Source organism: Pseudonaja textilis, chromosome 9 (genome assembly GCF_049901715.1).
Source record: "Pseudonaja textilis isolate UNSWEBS1 chromosome 9, rPseTex1.2, whole genome shotgun sequence".
Lineage (NCBI taxonomy): Eukaryota > Metazoa > Chordata > Lepidosauria > Squamata > Elapidae > Pseudonaja > Pseudonaja textilis.
Window position 1 is genome coordinate 865,721 of NC_141998.1, and position 22,265 is coordinate 887,985.

Consider the following 22,265-nt stretch of genomic DNA (forward strand, 5'->3'; position numbering starts at 1 on the left):
CCCCGTTAACCTGCTTTCCAGCCCCGTTCTCCTGGGCAGGGCAACCAAAGGAGACCCAGCCGATCAGCTGGGACTCAGTGGGAGGCAGAGAATAAACGGGGCCCAGCAAGAGGTGGGATTGGCCGGTTCTCCAAACGACTCCAAATTTCCGCTCCCAGTTCTCCAGAACTGCTCTGAACTGGCTGGATCCCGCCTCGGCTGAAGCAGCTTGCAAGGTTTCGCCTGCCCTGGAGCCTAAGCTCCACGTTAGTGAGGCAAAAGTCCCTGGGTGAGTGTAAAATACAGCATCACAAACTCAGGTGATGGGGGGTACAGGTGAGAAACGCATCTCTGAGACTTCAAGGACCCTTCCACCTTGCCATCAGGAAGGAGCTGCCCGCCTCGTGTCAGAAATGTGGCCTTCCACCGTTTCTACAAGCAGTCCTTCGACATAACGGAGCCTCCCCATTAGGATCACACCTTGCCACAGTCCTCAGGGGAACAATCTCCCCCTACGGCCTCCTCAACCCTGTGTGCAATAAAACCTCACCTTTCTGCGGAATAAACGGGAAGGAGCCAGGATTTTAAAATATTGTATTAGTCGTTTTATGCTGCATCTTGTCGACCTGTTTCAAAACAGGGACTAAAATTCTTTTTTAAATTGAGACATAGAGAAGAGCAGAGGTACAATCAATGTTAGCATGATATGGTTGGCATTTTAAAAAAACAAAAACATTTCTGTGAAAGGTTCGACTACTCGTCATGGCCGGGGTGGGGAAGTATGGCCCTTGTATGGCTTGGGGACTTCAACTCCCAGAATTCCTGACTCGGGAATTCTGGGAGTTGAAGTCCCCAAGTCATAAAAGGGTGATTCTATGGGGACAGCCAGCCACATGGCTTCAATGTGGGGAAGACATCTTGAAGCTCTTAGTCGTCTCCGCCGCACAGAAGGAGCAGAACTTTCCTGTAGTCCCCAGAGGTGTCTCCCTAGAGGGGAAAAACAAAGCAGAGTTCATTTTTATTTTACTAAATGCAAATTCTAGCAAAGCAGGGCTCACCCCGCCTGCCTTAACCTTCACCTCTGAACTACAGGTGGGCGGAATAAAGTTCACAGGTGTGTTTAAAATGGACCGCTCCTGCCTTACTTGGAAGCCACAAGGTGTAGTCAGAAAAGGGTACCATCATGATTCAGCCCAGGTTCCACCACACAGAGAAAATAGGCCGAGTTTCCATCATACCCCGGTGGCTGCCATCTTGATGTTTTTCACCACAACCTACACATGACTGGCTGGAAGTGCTCCAGTAAGGTTCAGTTTTGTGCAGCGCACCTCCAGATACAGATTAACAGAATTGAAAGGAACCTTATAGGTCAGTGGTGGCTGTTTTGGGCTCCTGCGCCAAAAATTGTGCATGTGCTTATATGCTCGTGTGCCAGCACCCAGAAGGCAATGTGTGTCCCCTACACGCGCACGCAATCCCCACCCACCCCTGCCGCCCCTTTACCTGCACTGCTCCTCACAGCTGATTTTTGGCCTCCCAGGGGTTTGAGGAAGGCTTCTGCAGCCTTTGCCGGCCGAAAACTAGGCCCGTTTTGTCACTTCCAGTATTTTTGGAAAAACAGTGACGAAATTGGGCCTAGTTTTTGGCAGAAGTCTTCCTCAAGCTTCTGGGGGGCTGAAAAGGGCCTCAAACGCTGGAAATCAGCTGTGAAGCACATGCATGTGCAGTGAGGTAAGTTTGCGTGCAGCTTGTGTGCCAGCACAAATGGCCCTGTGTGCCACCTGTGGCCCATGTGCCCTAGGTTCGCCATCACGGTTATAGGTCATCTAGTCCAACCTTTGGGTGGTTTGGAAAACCCCTTCCTGCTCTCTGGAGTGTCCCCTCAACTATTGGAAGACTGCGCTGCTGTCCCCCCCGGTCTTCCTTGTGAGCTCAGATGCCGCAGCTCACCTTAATGAAAGAGTAGAGGGATTTGCCATACATGCCCTTAAACTCTGCCTTAATATCAATCATATCGATCTCACAGCGAGAGACCATCAGGCGGATCAGAGTGTCGTCATCGGTCCCCAAGCCCTGGTTTCGGGTTGAAAAAGAAAGACAAGTCACACAACATGCAAAACATTTTTGTCCCTTTTAAAGCAGCCACCTGCTAACTGCGCAGTCCTCGGCGCTCTGAGCGTGGCAGTTTTCTTGCAGACGTTTCACTACCAAACTAGGTAGCGTCATCAAACTAGATGCGGTAGCACTGAGGAGGAAGATTCTCAAGTTACCCAGGTGGAGTTGTCCGGAAGTTGAGCTGTGGCAACTGGACTTCTGCTCTTTTTGGTTTAAAATATCGGGAGATTCTCAGTCATTCAGGTCAGTTGTCCCAAAGATAACTAGACTTTCTGCTTTTTCTGTGAAGACATTTCGCTTCTCATCCAAGAAGTTTCTTCAGCTCATTGGCTTGAAGCATTTCGCTGCTTACGCAAGGAGCTTCGAGCTGAAGAAACTGCTGGAATAAGCTGCCAATCATTTCAAACCAAAAAGAAAAGGCGTCCAGTTCTCACGGCTCAACTTCGAGACAGGACTGAGGATGTTAGCTAGTTTGGTGGTGAAACTTTTTTGCTAAAAGCCACCATGCTGAAGAGAACCAAGGACCTCACCGTTCTATAAATAATCCCTTCCATCAGCACCTGCTAAGTGTGCGTCACCAAGCTGTTAGTCCGGTGTTTCTCGACTTCTGAAAGGTGTGGACTTCAACTCTCACAATTCCCCAATCAGCATTCTGGGAGCTGAAGTCCCCACATGTTAAAAACCGCTGAGGTTGAAAGGCCCTGATAGAATTCCTCTTGTTCGTGCTGGAACCTGGCAGAATTTCACCAGGACAGGATTATCCAACCCGTTCTGGAGAGGCCAGGAATTAAATGCCAGCTTTTTTATGCAACAGGAGCTGAGCCCGGATCATGTAATTACAGGAAACCAATCCATTAATAGGACACGCCTGTTGCAGAGCTCCTGTTCGGTTTGCAGACGGTTTTACGCATGCGTTTACCTTCATCGATTTGTACAGCCGTTCAGCAAAGTAGGCAGGTTTATTTCTCATGCATTTCACTGAGAGAGGAGAGGAGAGAATAAAGGAAGACAGTTAGCATAGCAACAATCAGTCAATCTTTATTTAAAAAAAATTAAAATCATTTCTTGTTATTGAAACAATAATTTTCTAAATGAAAATACTGCATATGTTGAGCACGGCCTATCCAAAAGTCTTCACTTCCAATGTTCCTCTATATCGCTAGCATCCAATGTCTAAAATGCTGGAACTGCCATTCTCAGCTCCAGCGTCTTCCTGATGTGTGGGCCAACTCAGAACATGTGGCTGCAGCAGGTTTTTGTTACCAACAATAATGTCCCAAAGGTGCTTTTTCCAAACTGGACTTTCTGGTTTTGCTTTGAAGACATTTCGCTTCTCCTCTTAAGAATCTTCTTCAGCTCTGACTGGACGGTGGGGAATGGAAGGATTGATACTCCTTGCAGACAGCTGGTCATTTGCATCCTTTGAGAGGGTCGTTGAGGCCACTTGGAGGTTTATCTGTTTACCAGACAACAATGAATCTCCTTGCATAGCCTACATTCAGGAACTGGCTTCGAGCAGAGGTTACCAGATCCAACAACACGTTATTTCATTGCCGTCTCTCCATGTTGCAAACACCCTGGAATCAAGTTAACCTCCTGCCAAGCAACTCTCACCAGCTAGAGAGGAATAAAAGCTGATGTGGAATCCTCACCTATTGCCAGCAAGGCGTCTTCAAGGTCTCCAGACATCTCGGATTTAATACTCTCCGTAATATCTTTGTTAGCGATGTTCTTGTATTCATCAAATACTAAATGAATAAATAAATAAAGATTTTCATTAGCAAACCAAAGAAAAGCAGCTCCCCAACCTGGAGACTTAGATATGTCCACAAGCTCCTCTGTTTTGATATTTCCATATTCAAATTTCCAATATTCCCCATTTCCTGATTCATACTGTATATATTTTTTTTTCTAAAAAATAAAATAAAAATAGTCCTGAATGAACTGAAATAAGTCTATGGTGGCCACAAGTAATGGGGAGATCACACCATCATGCCTTGAGTCAAACAACGTTAGAATAACAGCTGGAAGGGACCTTGGAGGTCTTCTAGTCTAACCCCCAGCTTGAGCAGGGATCCTATACCGTTCCAGACAAATGGCCACGCAGTCTCTTCTTGAAAACTTCCAGTGATGGAGCATTTCTGAAGGCAAGCTCTTCCCTTGACTCGTTGTTCTTACAGGGGATTTCTTTTATTCTCAGGAGCTTTGGAGAATAAGTTGACCCTTTCCTCTCTGTGACAGCCCCTCAGGTACTGGAAGTCAGCTATCATGACACCCCTAGTCCAGTGGTGGGATTCAGCCAGTTCACACCAGTTCTGGAGAACCGGTTGTTAACTTTCTGAGCAGTTTGGTGAACTGGCTGTTGGAAGAAATCATTAGGGCAGAGAAGCGGTTGCTAAATTATTTGAATCCCACCATTGCCCTAGTCCTTCTCTTCCTTGGACTAGACACCCCCAGGTCCCTCAACCTTTCATCATAACGATTTGAGCCTCCAGACCCTTCATCATCTTTGCTGCCCTTTTCCGCCCATTTTTATGGGGTCTCAGTATCTTTTCTGGATCATGGTGACCAGAATTAAACAAACATAGAGTTTGTTTAATTCAGGAATATGTTGTTGCAACTCTCATTCGTAGCCTACAACTGGCTGTCACGGGGCTTCTCAGTACAGCTTAAAGTTGGAGGGCAGATCCCGTTTTAGTGTTCATTCATAGGAGTTCTGCGCAACTGAATGGGAGCTAAGTGTTTACTGGCCGGATGCCCTTCCTGTCACCAATACGGAGTTACATTCAGTAGATCTATATTCCCGTCGTGCCCAGCGAGAGAAATATCTACCTCTGCCTAGGATTGAATTCACAGCCTCCTGACTGCGAGGCGATAACTTCCCCTCTAGGCCACCGCAACGCTCACTTGATTCCTACGATGTTCCTTTTTTTTTTTTTTTTCTTAAACAAGCATCCGCTCGCGCGACCACTTACCCCTTAAAAGATGGTTCCTGCTTCTGGAGCACAAGATAGTAATGAACTGGCCCTCACTGGTGCCCCACTTGTTCTCCCCCGCTTCATACAGGCACTGGACAAAAGGAGCGCAAAGAGCGGAATGAACATCGTTGCCAGGGGAAAGGGAAGAGTTTGGGGCTTGGAGCCACAACCCAGCACATCTGCACCGATCCAGCTTCCTCCCTGTTCTCACAAGGCAGTAGGGACGGGCAACTTCACACGGATAAAGAAATATGGAAGTCTCCACCTTCGAGGTGTCAGGCAGGCAAGGGGGGAGTTCGACAGGACATTTTGGCTCCCGGGGATGCAACGTTGTATAAAATAGTCGTTTTAAGCTTACTGGGTCTTAATGCAGCTGGCATGATGCTCTGCATGTGACATAGACCAGGGGTCTCCAACCTTGGCCACTTGAAGCCTGGCTGGGGAATTCTGGGAGTTGAAGTCCCCCAGGCTTCAAGTGGCCACAGTTGGAGACCCCTGACATGGACTATGGGAGTGGGAGAAGGAGGCACTCATTGTGTCACCCCAAATGGCCATTTGGCTGCTAAAATTTTGGTGCTCATAGAATAACAGAGCTGGAAGGGACCTTGGAGGTCTTCTAGTCTAACCCGCTGCCTAGGCAGGAAACCCTCCACCACTTCAGACAAATGGCTATCCAACATCATCTTAAAAACCTCCAGTGTTGGAGCATCTGTTGGTAAGTCGTTCCACTGATCCATTGTTCTAGGTTGCTTCTCTCCTGGATTAGTTTCCACCCGTGGCTTCTTATCCTGCCTTCAGGTGCTTTGGAGAATAGCTTGACTGCCTCTTCTTTGGGGCAGTCCCTGCAAATGGGGTTACTCACCTTGGCGTCCTCTTTGGCCAGACCCTGGTCAACATGGGAACTCTCATCTCTGTTGCCCTGGGGAGAAAAGGGGGTGAGGGGGTGAGGGGAGGCAAGTGAAACTCAACAGTCACCTGCACCTCCATAACTGTCTGGTTTGGCTCTGCAACCCAACAGGACAGACGCAGACTTCAGAGGAGAATTAAGACTGCAGAAAAAACAATTAATACCAACCTGCCTTCCATGGAGGACCTGGATCCTGCACGAGTCAAAAAGAGGGCTGGGAAAATATCTACAGACCCCTCCCATCCTGGACATAAACTGTTTCCATTCCTACCCTCTAAACGACGCTATAGAGCCCCACACACCAGAACAACCAGACACAGAACAGTTTTTTCCCCGAAAGCCATCCCTCTGCTAAACAAATAATTCCCTCAACACTGTCCAACTCTTTACTCTTTACTGCACTACTACCACTGTTATTCTTCTCATCCCTCCTTATCACCTGCAAAAATGCTTGCTCAACAAAGACACGCTGTGATTTAGGGCAGGGCCCCCCAACCTTGGCAACTTGACAACTGGTGGCTTCAACTCCCAGAATTCTGGGAGTTGAAGTCCACAAGTCATCAAGTTACCAAGATTGAGACCCCTGGTTTAGGGCGAGGTGCGAACTCATCCATTGTGTGAAGAGCGATCTGAGGCACGACAAGAAGAGCCAAATACTTACAGTGGACAGGGACACCAGGACCCTCTGGAACTTGGAGGAGGTATCTGAAGCAATGTCCTTCTCGAGGGTGGTTCCATACTCTGCAAAAAAAAAGGCCCAGACGTATATCTCAGTCCTACTCGGAGAATTGGCGGGGCGGAGGAAAGCTTGACAACTTCTTGAAAAACAACCCCCAGTGTGCACGCAGGGCATGTTCAAAAAAATCGGGGGTCTGTGAGAATAAACCTTGAGAAACAGGAGGAAGAAGCAATGGCTGGATTCAAGAAATGGAGTCCAAGGAAAGATTGGATAGAGAAAGCAGAAAGGACCCCTCCTACCTGCCTTTAGGATACAACCAGTGAGGGGGAGAGGTGTATTCCGAGTGGAAAGATTCTGTAACTGTGTGACGGAGCATGAACTGGGGAAGGCTATTGGGTGGAGGAGTTATTAGCAACAGCACGTTCCTGTACTGGAAGGACTGACAGAACCTGGGGGTCAGCATGAAAAGCGGGATCAGCCTGGAATCCCTACATAACCACAAGCGAACTAAGCCCAACCCTCCTCGAATTCCACCGGCCCGTATCTAACCCCTGTCAGGTGCTAACCCTGAGTTGGGAAGATTCCTGTGCATAGGTGTGAATGCCAATCGGTTTAACTGCAAGCCTGATATTTCACGCCTGACAATTCCAGAGAGAGGCCCGAGACAACAGGCCATGCAGTCCTGAACTGTGTGGGGGGAGGGAGGAAAAAATTCAGAATAGCCGCACCCCAGAATCTCCCAGGGTATATTTGGACGGTTAGAAGGTTTTAGTCTGGCAAGAGTACGCCCGTTGGGTGAAAGTACATAAAGAAATGCATTCAGGTGGATCTCAATTGTGTCATTTTTGGACTCAGATCTGACAAAAATCCTATCATGAATATAATTTTAATATTCACGACTTTGTGTGTTGGAGTTTGATCTACCTTGAATCACCGACAGCAATGGCGCAATAACAGATCGGCCTATTTTTTATGGACGCCGTTGTTAGGAATAACAAGGGTACCTAACGTAGTTTGGGTAAAATAATATATATAAACTATGATTGTAAGTTTAATTGTGTGTCACTTTAAACTGCAAAGCATGTAATTTTGGGTACGGTGTGAAACCGCCATAAGAGGGAGCAAGAGAACCTGACGATTGCTGATTTGATGGATTGATGGTTTGTTAACTGCGTGTTTCCCTACTGCTGAGTTGCTGAACGTTGGAGGAAGAAAGGAGGTGTGACTTCTTCATATCTCTGTTGCAAGGAGATATATTACTGGAGTGATATTTGTAAGTTTTACTGACCTCTTTTTCGACACTGGAATTTGCAACTGAATAATCCCCAGATGGACTGAACTAGTGAATGATATATGGACTGTTTGACTATGCTATAACTCTTACTGGAATAAACTATTTAACTAGCACGGTGAATCTGTTTTACTGAGTGTAAGCTACAAAAACGTTTATCTCACATATTTTGCCTGCCTGCCTAACTGCCGTGCAGATTCTGCTAGGGTGTATCCCTAACAGCCATCATTGACGCCATCTTGATTTCTCCTCTGCACCATCAGTAATGCCATCTTGACTTCTTTTGACCATGGTCTGCAGACAGTTGTGACAACGGGGAATCCCACTAAACCAGAGGTCTCCAAACTTGGCCACTTTAAGACTTGTGGACTTCAACTCCCAGCAAAGCTGGCTGGAGAATTCTGGGAGTTGGAAGTCCACAAGTCTTAAAGTGGCCAAGTTTGGAGACCTCTGTATACTAAACTCTGAGATTGGGCCCACACAAATTCTAGGGAGAGTATCTAAAAGCATTGTCTATGGTAGGTCTGCCTACCACCAAACATAACATATAAATGGAATTCAAGGTTTCCGGCTGACGTCTGTGCCCGGCTGGCCATGTGATTCTGGAAAACTCCGTGAATCGGCTTCAGGTGAGTGACGAAGGCTATGGGACCGAATACTCACGACGGCGGTAGGTGTCATTAATCCTCCGCATTTCCTCGTTGGTACGAGAGGCCAAGATTTCTATCAGGCAGCCCTCGTCCGTTCCAGCCCCCTGCAAGAAGACAAGACAAAAGGGCTTCAACAGAGCGCCAGAGCTGGGCAAACACCAACAGAAACAAGGTTTTCCTAGGAACATCTCCAAGCTTCAAAATAATTTTGACCGACCACAGAGTGGAAACCAAAGCTCACAGATCTCAAGCTGAGAGACTGTGTGGAATTTTATGAAAATGCTGGCTGCGGTAATATGATGGAAAATGTGTCTACTGCAATTTCCTGCTCTCGTAGGTGCACAGAATACCCCAAAGTAGGGAGACGGAAACCAGGAACGGATGGAGAACACGCCTACAACTTCAGGCAGCTCCCCAGATCCTTATTTTCCAACCAATTACCATGGTTTATGGTCTACCTATTATCAGACTCCACGTACAATCAAAGAGGGCCTCCGACCCATAGAAGCTTTTGCGATAGCCCACTTGTGGGTCTTTAAAGCAAGCTGGCTGAGGAATTCTGGGAGTTGAAGCTCACAAGTCTTAAAGTTGCCACGGTTGGAGACCCCTGGTTTACAATATGCTAAATTGAGCAGGGGAAGAGGAGATGAAAAGTCGAGTTACGGTCATGGCCGTAACTGCTCACTTCTTTTTTACATGGAACATACAGTAATGGGGCTGGAAGGGACCTTGGAGGTCTTCTAGTCCAACCCTGTGTTCGAGTGTTAACATGTGCCAATATTTGTATAGAAAGGATGGAGCTTGAATCACGTAGCTGCAGAGATCTCCTTGACTTTTGATCTTCCCCAGGACCTAGCTGAATCCATGTTGCCAGGTAGCATCTAGAGGTGGGTAAGGCACTTCCACGCCACCCACTTCCTAGAACTTTGAAGCCAACCGCTCAAAGAATATATTCCAGGTGACCTTTTGAGATACAGGTGTGGGTCTGACATAAAACAGCCCCATGGACAACTCCACACAAATCTCTGGTCCTTTGTGCTAGTTAAACATTATTATTTTTTGGCAAACCTTCATTGCTCTTCTCAGCTCCTCCACATCATACAGAGTGATAGGGGTCATCAGTCCAATAATAACTTTCTCAAAATTCTTACTCAGCTCAGACTTCAGGTCGTCAATCAAATCCTGTTGGGGAAAGAGAATGATTGGGTAAGATCACAATGGCTAGCATCATTATTTTTGTTACAAGTGTACCAGCCAAAATGAAATGTTATTTCAAGTCAGAAGTCAAAGCTGTATGACAGCTGGCTTTTCAATTTTAAGGACATAAACCCAGATCAAACTTTTTTGTGGACCACAGAATCTCGCATTCGACATGATCTTTGGAAACTTAGCAGGGACTAATGACTTTTGCTTAAAAATTCTCAGGGCCATTTTTCTTTATTTTTCTGCTTCTTCCATATCTCTATATCAAAGGTCTCCAAACTTGGCAAGTTTAAGACTTGTGGGCTTCAACTCCCAGAATTCCTGAGCGATCATGATTGGAGGAGGAGTTCTGGGAGTTGAAGTCCACAAGTCTTAAAGCTGTCAAGTTTGAAGACCCCTGCTCTATATACAAAATAGTGATTAGTGTGTGTGTGTGTGTGTGTGTGAATCCAGTCCCAGAGTTCCCCTTCAGCGCAACCTACCCGACCAATAGCGGATTTGTAGGCAATCTTAATCTCTTGCCGTTGAGACAAGTTTCTGTTGACCAAAATCTCAATGATGACATCTTCATCAGTACCTGGGACAAGAGACCAAAGGTTCAGAGAAGGGCAAGAAAGAGGACCAAGGAATTGAAACCCAGATCCATGGAGCAGGATGCGGGGAGAAGGTGAGATCAGGTACATGTCTGACAAGCAGGAAAATCCAGGTAACCAGGACCTCCAGAGCAAGGCCACCAGAAGCACAAATCCGAGGGGAGGAAACCAATTCTGGGAGTTGAAGTCCACAAGTCTTAAAGTGGCCAAGTTTGGACACCCCTGATGTAGCATTTCACCAACCTTTCTAATGTCCTGATTAAAACAGACTTTGAGGCAGAAGCCTCACAACTTCAGAGCAATCGATCAAGAATGCAACGCATGACTCACCCAAGCCCTTCATAGCTTTGCGGAGAGCCTGGGCATCAGCCTCTGGGTTGAAGTTGGAGGCCCCCTTGATGGTTCCTCTGTTTCCTGCCTAAAAGCCACAGAATATCAAAAGTCAAAGCCCAGAAGAAGAAGAAACAAGACAAAAAAATAAATGCCCAGGGGATCCTTGACTTAGAACCACAAAAGAGACCAACGTGTCTGTGGGCTCAGCAAGAGGGCTGTGAAGCTCGTTTTGTCCCGTGCTGTGATCCTTTCGCCACTGTCTTTAAGTGAAGCAAGTTAAGTGAACCATGCCGCCATTAAGTGAACCTGGCTTCCTCTCATTGACTTTGCTCTTCACAAGCCAGTTGCAAAGGAGAAGGCTGCAATGGAGATCACATCAATACATGCCAGTTGCCAAGCGTTGCAATTCTCATCCCTTGATGTGGCCATGGGGAAGCTGCAACGGTTATGAGTGTAAAACCAGTCAAAGGTCACTTCTGCCAACGTCATTGTAACTTTGAATGGCCACTAAAGAAATGGGTTTCTTTTCTTTTAAATATTTTTTAAATTTTATTTTATATAAACAACCCATCTTTCATTTCAACGGTGTGTCATCTGGGTACAAATACCTTGTGTAATAACCATTACAATTACTACATCTTCATTCCTATCATATCATTACTCTATTCTTATTTCAGACTACTACACATGATCTATCAAATGATAATAACAATTCTTAGCATATTTAATTTCTTATTCTCATGTTTACTATGTTTCGCTGGTCTTCTTAGATTTTCCAATGTCCATTTTTATTCTCCAGCCATTGATAAAAGGGTTCCCATACCATATAATATTCAGTTTGCTCCTTTTCTTTAATTGCAAGGGTTAACCTGTTCGTTTCTGCACATTCTAATATTTTCCTGATCACGTTTGCATCTGTTGGGATCTAAAGAAATGGTTGAAGGCTAAAGATTTTGCAGCAGGGGAGTAGGCCAAGTTCAATCCCATGGACTAACAGTCCAGCTGCTACAAAGGAGTTCTAAATGCCCTCCGAGCTTGTCTACCTCAGGGTCTCCAACCTTGGCCACTTTTAAGACTTGTGGACTTCAACTTGTAGAGTTCCAAACTCTGGAAGTTGAAATCCACAAGTCTTAAAGTGGCCAAGGTTGGAGACCCCTGATCTACACGATGAAAGTAGCAAAGGAAGGGAAACTTAACTGGGTTTGGACCTAGCGCTAAACCAAGGTTTAACTATGGCTTGCTGAATACACCACAATTGGCTACCTTGGTGCAAGAAACACAGCCTTAAACCACCATTCGTGGCACCACAGTGGCTAGGCTCACCCCATTCCCTGAACCCCAAACCAAGGAACTGAATTTAGATTTACTTTTATCTATCTAGGCTTTTATCTTCAGAGGCTAATTATGTTGTGCAGCAGGAAACAAACTGTACACCGCAACAGACCCCTGGCCAACGGCCACCTCCGCAGCCACACCGAGCCCTCATAGTAGCGGTTCCCAAGGACAACATTTACCCCGTCAAGAAGAGCTTTTCCATCTGTTTAATTGCCCTGAGCCAACAGCTCCAGGCATTGGCCCTTTGATCAATCCCAGGGTGTGCCAGGCACTGCCTGGTACCGCAAGCAACTCAAACCACATACCATGGCAATAAACTTGCAGCAATTCTCTAGCAACCAGTCAGCCCTGCAGATGGTCCCTGTAATAAAAAAAGAGAGAATTCAGATAAGGCTCAGCAAACACAGCAAGAAAAAAACCCGTTATTAACCTCTGTTAATATTAAAGAGGAATATTAAACAACGTCTGATGTCTGGAAGGATTATGGGTGGCCATGAACATCCACAGCAAGGAAACATGTACCACATGGGTATAAATACTTGCAATGTGAGTCCCTCAAAATGGCCCGCTCCTAATTACATAAAATCCCCCTTTTTAAAAGAGGAACAAATTGTACTAAGTTTATGCACATTATTTCATTCCACTGTAACGGCACCTAAGCTAAACCGAAGACAGGTTGGGTGGGGAAAAAAACATCGCCATGCCCTCGCTTGCAGCGTTACAGGCTCTCTAGCAAAGCTGTGCCCTCAAACAGAGCTGCAAAAACCCTGAACATCAGTTGCAAATCAATTCAAGCTACGGCCTCACTATGCCCTTAGCGCAGCCTTCCCTGGAGGTTGGCACCCTCTGGATACTGGGCTGCTTCCCTACAATCCCCTACCCCGTCTAGCCGGCTGAGGAGCCCCCGGAAGGGCAATCCCGACACAGCTTGGGGAGAATTGCAAAGACATCCGTAATGTGGGCTGAGCCAAAACCAGAGGAGCTCCCCCCCCCCCCAAAAATGGAAATTTCCACATCTGTTTCAGCCTGGGTGAGTCATTACTCGTGTATAAAGCTGGCAAGATTTAATCTGCCTGGCGTTCATTTTATGAGCTGGCCCTTCAATTCCTCCCCCAGGCAGCCCTAATGTACCTTCACCCCCCCACTCCACCTCACCCCACCCCAGTCCCAATTCCTACCCAGGAGGCAATCTTTGCATAGGCAGAAAAATCAATTATACGTCGAGCCACTTACTTATTAATGCCTCCCGGGAGCTTCAATAAGTAACTGAATGCAAACAAAAAGGATTAAGAAAAGGGAAGGAAACCACTTAAAAACTCCACAGGCTGGAAGTAAATACAATAATTCCCGTTGGCTTCCTGCCTTGCCAGGCAATCTAGCCCGGAGGTTTCAAACTTGCCACTTTAAGACTGGTGGACTTCAACTCCCAGAATTCTCCAGCCAGCTATGCTGGCTGGAGAATTCTGGGAGTTGAAGTCCACCAGTCTTAAAGTGGCCAAGTTTGGGCACCCCTGATCTAGCCTCACGTCACTGGATAATGCTGTCGGTCGGCTGGTCTCTCTTTTGCAACCGCTCCACATGGAGCAATGGAAAATTTCGGAGCCACATTTCCGGCTCTGCCTGTTCCTCTCTGGGTTTCGCTTGGAGAAGAAAATAAAATAAAAAATAAGCAGGCCAGCCGCTCTGAACCGCTGCTTAGAGAAGAACCCGTCCGATCACTTTGAAAAGCTTCCGATGTGCACAAGCAACCTCTTGTGTAGGGCGTGGAGCAGTCGATTGCCTTCAATGATGGGTTTGTGTGACTCTTTTCAAGCCATCATTGCTGCCGACAGCCCAACATTAGACTGTCAGTAGAATCACCACCCCTGATTCCCCCTGCGCTGCTCAGCAGGGAAAGCAGCGGACTCTCCTTGGTTACGGCAAAATCTCCAACACCGCAACTGGTGGTCCGTGAGAAAATTTGGGTGGTCTGCAGAGAAATGTCCCCTCCCCCAAAGCAATTAATCCAGGTTGCATGGGAACGCAAGACTTGCATCGCTTGCATTGCGAACAACACAAGGTAGTGAGGAGAGGAGGGAAAGGGCGGAGGGGGGAGAACTTGCCCTACTTGCCCCACATGCCTGGCCTGGCCACCGGGCTGCTTCTCTCGGCTTCTTTCTTCTTCTGCTTTTGGCTGCATGCAAGGAAAGCAGCCAAAGTCTTTCTTGGTCTCTCCCAAACTCCGCCAGAAACGAGTCTTTGGGACCCTGCAAGGCCTCCTGCTCCAAGAGGCTGCACCGGCAAAGACTCATTTCTGGTGGAGTTTGGGGGAGAGAAAGAAAGACTTCTGCGGCTTCTGCTGCTTTCCTTGCCCGGAGCCAAAAGTCTCTCTTTCTCTCTCTCTCTCTCTCCCTCTGAGAAGGGAGCTGGAGACCCCAAATAAAGAATGATCGATCAGTAGGAAAACGGGGTGGGGAATTTCCCTGCAGACTTTTGGGGGCATTTTCCCAGGGTGTCTGGTCCGCGGGATATAAGAGGATGAGTTTGGTGGTCCCTGAGGTCCAAAAGGTTGGCGACCCCTGGACTAGGGAGAGCTTGGCATTGATGCTGGCACCGAAGCTAAGGCCCTTTAGACGGCTCTCCATAATTTAAGCTTCCCTGATTTGTCTGTGGAGATTCTGGATCATCCAGGTCATCGCTGACCCACAGGTGCTTTTTTTCAAAAGGCAACTAACTTTGTTTTTCCTTGAAGACTTTTTTGCCTCTCATTCAAGACACTTCTACAGTCAGAACTGAAGAAGCTTCCTGAAGGAGAAACGAAACATCTTCATAGCAGCTTTCCAACATCTCAGGGGCCGCCTCAAAGAAGATCAAGTCCAGCTATTCTCCAAAAGCACCTGAGAGCAGGACAAGAAGCAGTGGGTGGAAATTAATCCAGGAGGGAAGCAACTAGGAGGAATTTCCTGACTGTGAGAACAATGAACCAGTGGAACCACTGGCCTCCAGAAGTTGTGAATGCTCCAATACTGGAAGTTTTTAAGAAGAGATTGGATAACCATTTGACTGAAGTAGTGTAGGGTTTCCTGCCTAGGCAGGGGGTTGGACTAGAAGACCTCCAGGGACCCTTCCAACTCTGTTATTTCTATTCTAAAACAAGCAAAAAGAAAGCAAGCCCAGTGGCCTTTTGAAGAAGCCCCTTTGGGCTAGCTTCTCTGACTTATCCAGACCTTCCTCTTCCTCCTCTCCCTCTTTCAAAAGCCTACAGTGTGACTAAAGTCTGCATTGCAACGGAGATGCTCGCCCCCAGCGATAGACATGGCCCACTGGAGCTGACTGTGGGATTACACAGGTAGTCCTTGAGTTACATCCATGCATTCAACAGCTGTTCAAAGTTACGAGGGCACTGAAACAACCATTTTTCAATATTCTAGCCATTGTACCACCCTTGGGGTCATGTGATCAAAATTTGGGCGAGTTCATATTTATGCTTCCCTCCTGCCCACCTCTTCAACTAAAGGTACAATATATTATTATTCACACGCCTACGGCATATATTTGGGCTCCCGGCAAAGCACTACAAGAAGCAGAACCTGGAACCCCATGTCCTCTTTTGGTTACCACATTATTAAAAAAGTTGTTGAGACTTTGGAAAAAGTACAAAGAAGAGCCACTAAAATGATGAAAGGCCTGGAGAAATTAACCCAGGAAAGCAGCAACCCGGAATTAAGGAGAAACTTCCTAATAGCGAGGACAATTAACCAGGGGAACAGCTTGCCACTAGAAACCGTGGTTGCTCCCATCACTGGGGGTTTTTAAGAAGAGACTGGACAGCCATTTGACTAGGATGGTAGAGGCTGTCCTGCTTGAACAAGGGCTGGACTAGAAGACCTCCAAGGTCCGTTCCAGTCCTGTGGTTCTAAGGGGCAAAGGTACGCCGGCTTGGCACACGGATCGAGTTCCAGTTGATAAGGGTAGATAACTGGCAAACAATCCACCCAGAATTGATCACCGTAAGGAATGCACCCCCTCCCTTTCAACAGACTGCAAAAAGTCCCAACAAAGGGAAATTGTTTGTGGAACAGTCTAGCATCTATAGTCCACTTTCTGTTCACTCGGGTGACTCCTCCTGATGTTTCCTCTTGAGTGGCAGGGAAACTGGGTGGCTTCGGATCTGGTCCCTTACTGGAACGAATCGAACAAGGCGCCTTGGGGGTGGAGAGGGGGGGGTCAAAAGAAGTCCCCCCCCCTTGCAATCTGCCCAATGGAAAGGCCCTGGCCACCTGTTCTGGGGCTCTAGGAGAAAGCGAGAAGCCATCATGCCTTTTTGCACGAAGATGCTGAATGGTCCCATTCTCCTCTCGCAGCCATTTTTACCTGGCCGAGAGTCACGTCGTCCCTCAACTCAAGAGGAACCTGGCCTGTGCCACCTTTCCATTCGGGGCTGGGTCTCTGCGATGCCTCAGCCCCAAAGGTAGCAGGGAAGGGTTGATTTGGGACCAGGGTGGATAAAAAGCAATGTTTTTTTTTTAAAAAAGATAAAAAATAGTTTTTTTAAATTTTTTTATCAAATTTATTTTAATAAAATCCTTTTGGAGTAAAAAAAAATATCTACCTAAAGATAGTTTTCATACATAATGTAGTTTATTTGGCATGAAACGGAGCTCAGGCAGGAGATCTATCGTATAGACCATCTCACATGAAGTGACTTTTCTTAAAAGCCTCCAGTGAGGATGGAGGATCCCGCGATTTCCGCGGTCAGGTCATCGTTCCTGGCAGAACCCAGGAGCGGCTTCTGACAAACAACGGGGATGCTGCCATGGCCATAAGTGTGAAAAACGGTCCAAAGTCCCCCTTTTTCCCTGTTGTAACTTCGAAGGGCATTAGGTTCTGCAACCCAACAGGACGGACAGAGACTTCAGAGGATAATTAGGACTGCAAAAAAAACCAATTACTACCCACCTGCCTTCCATGGAGGACCTGGATCCTTCACGAGTCAAAAAAGAGGGCTGAGAAAATATTTACAGACCCCTCACATCCCGGACACAAACTGTTTCAACTCCTTCCCTCAAAATGACGCTATAGGGCACTGCACACCAGAACAACTAGACACAAGGACAGTTTTTTCCCCCGAATGCCATCACTCTGCTAAACTATTTACAAAGTCTGCATTACTCTCACTATTAATCTTCTCATCCCTCCTTATCACCCATCCCCTCCCACTTGTGATTGTAGGACTGTAACTTTGTCACTTGTATCCTTACGATTTATATTGACTGTTTCCTAGTATGGTTTGATTGTTGATTGTACCCTATGACTATTGTTAAGGGTTTTACTTGATGATTCCTGACTCTCTTCTTTTAGGGACATCGAGAGCATCTGCACTAAAGACAAATCCCTCGGCTGTCCAAGGACGTTTGGCCAAGAAAGAGTTCCAGTCTATTCTTCGTAAGTCGAGGACTCCCCGCGCCGCGTTGTTGGGCCGGCGGTTTGGCTGCGTGCAGGCGGAGCAGCGGGCGAAGCGGGACCGCCGACGGCAAGCGGAGCCACTCCGGGCCCCGGGACCGGCCGCCCCCGACCGCTCGCCCGCCACTCCCGGGCGCAGGGAACGAGGCCAGAGCCGAGCCGGCCTCCCCGCGTCGGGCCGTGGCCCCAAGGCGGCCAACCGTCCGGCTTTCCCGGGCAGGTGAGACGGGCTCTGAGGGCGCCCCCAGCCCGGCTTCCTAGCGGCTGCTTGTTCGGGCCCGGCCCGGCCCGCCGCCCGAAGGGGGCGCGCAGCCGCCCCGCTGCCCGCCAGGAGCCGCCCGCCCCGTCGGTCCCGGCCACCGCCTACCTGCCTGCCTGCCTGCTCTCGTCGCCGCCGCCGTGGAAGCTGCTCGCTTGGGCTCCGCTTCCTTTTCAGGGACGGCGAGGCCCGCCCTGGAGGGAGCGGTCACGGGGCAGCGCCTGCCCGCCCGGCAGCTGCTGGGACTTCCCCGGATCGGGTTGCAGCGCCGCCGGGAAAGCAGCGGAGGCGCCGGCAGGGAGGGGCAAGGAAGGCCGGGCGGAGCCGCTTCCCCGCCTCCCCTCTCGGGCGCACCTGCGGGGGCCCCCCGGCACCTCCCGCCAAAGCCCCCCCCCCGCCGTCCCAATTTCTCTCTCTCTCTCCCTACCTACCTACCTATCTCCATATCGTATCTCTCATATATATTTTTTATTTTATTTATATATTATCTATCGATCTATTTCTCTTTATCGATCTATCTGTCTATCTATCTATCTCCATATCCTATCTCATATATATATATTTTATTTATATATTATTTATAGATCTCTATGGCTCTATCTCTCTTTATCTCTCTCTCTCCATCCATTATCTATCTATCATCTCTCTCTCTCTGTTTCTCTGTCTACATACCTACCTATGTCTGCCCATATCTAACTCTACCAATTCCTCTCTACCTCTCTTTCTCTACCTATGTGTCTATCCATCTATCCATCCATCTTTCCCTTTTTATCTCCGTCTCTCCATCTCCCTATGTGTGTCTCTGTCTCTCCGTCCGTTGGTCCATCCATATTTTGGATTGTTTTTGCAGGCTGGAGCCACGGACACTTTTGTGTATTATCAGCGTGTAAATTGTCTGCATCTCCTTCCTCTCATCCTGGTGGACTTGACAGCCTAGATTAGGGTGGGGCCTCCATCACTGGAGGCTTTTAAGAAGAGATTGGAGGACCATTTGTCTGGAGTGATACAGGGTCTACCTGCCCTGGGCTGGACTAGAAGACCTCCAAGGTCCCTTCCAACTCTGTTACGATTCAAGGATTGAGCGGTTCTGCAACTGCACTCTGGAAGCCCCACCCTGTTTTGAATCCAGGTGAGTCCTGGCAGCTTTCCTGGAGGAGGAAAGGCCTGGATCGCTTCACCTCCCAGGTGCTCTTAGAGACGCCAGATCACTGCCAAGTACAAAAAAGATTTAAAAAAATGTCCGTTTAATGTATCCAGACACAGTTGGCAGGGAATTCATATTAAAGAAACTCTTTATTTTATGGGCCTTTTTGTCCACGATAAGATGCTAGAAGGAAGAGAATCAGAAAAGGGAAATGGTGCACCTGCCACTCGCACAAATGAACCTTCACACACACACACACACACACACACACACACACACACACACAAAGTGCCCGCTATTGTGCAAATGGAGCTGCGTGTGCAAGGGCACGCACGGCCCCGTTCCAAACAGCATGGCCCAGAGTTTTGGGACTCCTGCTGTAAATCAAGGTAGGCCTTTAAAAAAAAAAAAGCACATAATTCACAGAGTTCTTCGCTTATTTATTAAATCAGATAAGTTTTAACTTTTTTCCTGCTTTAATGGATCAGAACTTAGAAGCCATTTTAACAAGTCTTGGCTATGGAAAATCACCCAGCTCCATTGCTGGTGATCGCTTGTGCTATTGTCCACATTCTAGAGTTTGAAGAAGGATTATCAACTTAACATATCCAGAATCACCGAGAAGCAGCTGGCTAAGAATACATTGAAAAATGTTGTTCCTTCGGCTCGGAGTTTACTCTTCAAGAGAAAAAAGGAAGTCACAAAATGCCCATGGTAAACAGAACCAATTGTCACGTCCTCCTATACGCCCTCTTCGAATAGACAGAAGGATGCCCTGTTGCAAGAATCCTAAAAAAATGATTTATTTTTGTGATTAATATTGCTGTTACAATCTATATAGTCTGCCTGCCTGCCTGCCTGCCTGCCTACCATCTGTAACACAAATGGACAATGCCAAATCGTTTTAATGTTGGTGGCTATAGCTGAAGAAGCTTCTTGGATGAGAAGTGAAATGTCTTCAAAGAAAAAACAGAAAATTCAGTTGCCTCTTGGAAAAGCACCTTTGGGCTGGTGGCTATACTTTTGAGTGCCAGAAGGTGACAGCATAACCACATACAAGCTTAATGGGAATCTAGTTTACAGCATTTAAAAGGCTGAAAAAAATACAGCCGATTGATGCTAATTGTCTTCACCCTTGGGACTCATGCAATCATACAAACAGGATATTTTCCTGATATTTGTCTACATGTCTTTGTTACAGGCATAAGGGGTGTGAACCATTTTCTCAATCTCTAAATCAGGGCTCTTCAAACTTGGCAAATTTAAGACTTGTGGACTTCCAACTCCCAGAGTTCCTCCTCCAGTCATGTTACCTCAGGAATTCTGGGAGTTGAAGCCCACAAGTCTTAAATTTGCCAAGTTTGAGGACTCTTGCTCTAAATAGTAAATGTTTAGGGCAGCAGAAATATTTGGAGTAAGTGTAAAACTAAGGAAAATAACATACGAGAGAGCTCTACTTCTGTTTTGGGTCTACTTGAGGGCAATTATGTCTTACGCATAAGATAGATTACAACTATATTTTCTTCAAAGCCTGTGAGGTTTTTTGAGATTTTCTGAGCTTGCTTGAATCGTTCTGACGGTCGACAGTGTCTCACTGGATGGTGCTAGGTTGAAATGCTCCAGTATTACCATATAAAGGTAGTCCTCTGCTTATAACTATTCCTTTATTGACCATTTGAACTTATACCGCTGAAAAAAGTGACTTACAACTGATTTTCACACGACCATTGCAACATCCCTGGGGTTGCATGATCAAAATTCAGGCCCTTGGCAACTGGCATGGGTTCATACGAGAGATGCCGTGTCCCAGGCTCATGTGAACACAAGCAAAGTCAACGGGGAACAAGATTCACTTCACAATTGTGGAACTGAATTAAAAAATATTTAATAAAATATATAAATAATAAAATAAAAAAAAATCTATAGACCCCTCACATCCTGAACATAAACTGTTTCAACTCCTTCCGTCAAAACGACACTATAAAGAGCCCTGCGCACCAGAACAACTAGACACAAGGACTGTTTTTCCCCAACGCCATCATTCTGCTAAACAAATAATTCCCTCAACACTGTCCAACTATTTACAAAGTCTGCACTACTATTACTATTAACCTTCTCATCACTTCTTATTGCCCATCCCCTCCCACTTGTGACTGTATGACTGTAACTTTGTCACTTGTATCCTTACCATCTATATTGACTGTTTCCTAGTATGATTTGATGGCTTATTGTACCCTGTGACTATTATTAAGTGTTGTTATTCTTTCCCCACTTCCCTTCCTACACATCTTTGTTTAAAATCTAAATTAGCCTGCTGGAGACTAAGCATGCATATCCTAATCATGGTTTATGGAATAAGCCATTATCTGAATTTTTCACTTTACCCTATGCAGTGATGGTGAACCTTTTTGTTGTGGTGTGCCAAAAGAGTGTGTGTGCCGGCACTCACAATGCAATGCCCCCTGCCCCCCTGTGCGTGCATGCGCAACAGCCCCGCTGGAGAATTCTGGGAGTTGAAGTCCATAAGTGGCCAAGTTTGGGGACCCCTGGCCTAGAACAGGGATCTTCAAATTTGGCAACTTTTAAGACTTGTGGGAATTCCTGAGCTAACATGGCTGGAGGAGGAATTCTGGGAGTTGAAGTCCACAAGTCTTCAAGCTGCCCTGGCCTAAGAGAGATATAAGCTATGATAGATTACAAGGCAGGAACTTGTGATAGGCCTCTGAATTTCCCAGAATGCCTCTGGGTGTGGGGGTGGGATGGCATTATTAGTTGAGAACTACACCTTCCCTTCCCCACTACTCCAGTCGAGGGTCTACTTGCGGGTCCACGCTGGCAGCAGAGGATTATGGGCATCGGAGTCCCACAGACTTTGTAAGCGCTCAATGGGGGGGTGTGTGGACCTGAAGGAGGGTTGGGAAAAAAGCTTGCAGGAATTTCCCCCTTTTAGGATCAGCCGTGCGTGTGGCGGGGGCTAAAGGGCTGGGAAAGGAGGCTAGCTACGCCCCCACCCGGGATAACTTAGAGAGGCGCCCCTTTAATCCTCGACACCCCACCCCCCCGCCTTACCCGCGCGGGGCTCCAACGTCACGATCACGGGAACCGGGAGTCGATATTAAAAGGCTGGGCTAAGCGGAAGCCGCCCCCCCCCCCGCCCCGACCTGACGGACTACGCGTCCCCTAATCCTCCCGGACGGGCCGCGCCGTCCAACACGCTCCCTCCCGCGCTCCCCCGTTTCTATCTGGGATTTGTAGTCTCCGAGGGGGGGCCCGGCGCCTCAACCGCGAAGGGAAACTACTCTTCCCAGAATGCAAAGCGGAAGAACGGCTGGTGCGATTTTGAAAAGAAGGTGGACG

The 22,265-nt window shown here is 47.3% G+C and overlaps 1 protein-coding gene across 1 annotated transcript; it reads right to left on the reverse strand.

Annotated features, from left to right (window-relative positions):
• Positions 1–556: 556 nt before the first annotated feature.
• Positions 557–18,152, reverse strand: ANXA4 (annexin A4; the record flags this gene model as incomplete). Its single annotated transcript, XM_087938748.1, has 13 exons — positions 557–966; positions 1,930–2,052; positions 3,014–3,072; positions 3,747–3,842; positions 5,070–5,163; positions 5,935–5,991; positions 6,641–6,720; positions 8,613–8,703; positions 9,668–9,781; positions 10,285–10,379; positions 10,726–10,813; positions 12,369–12,424; positions 17,873–18,152. Coding segments are annotated over 13 exons (1,293 nt in total), but the record flags the coding sequence as incomplete, so codon positions are not given.
• Between the last annotated feature and the right edge of the window lie 4,113 nt (positions 18,153–22,265).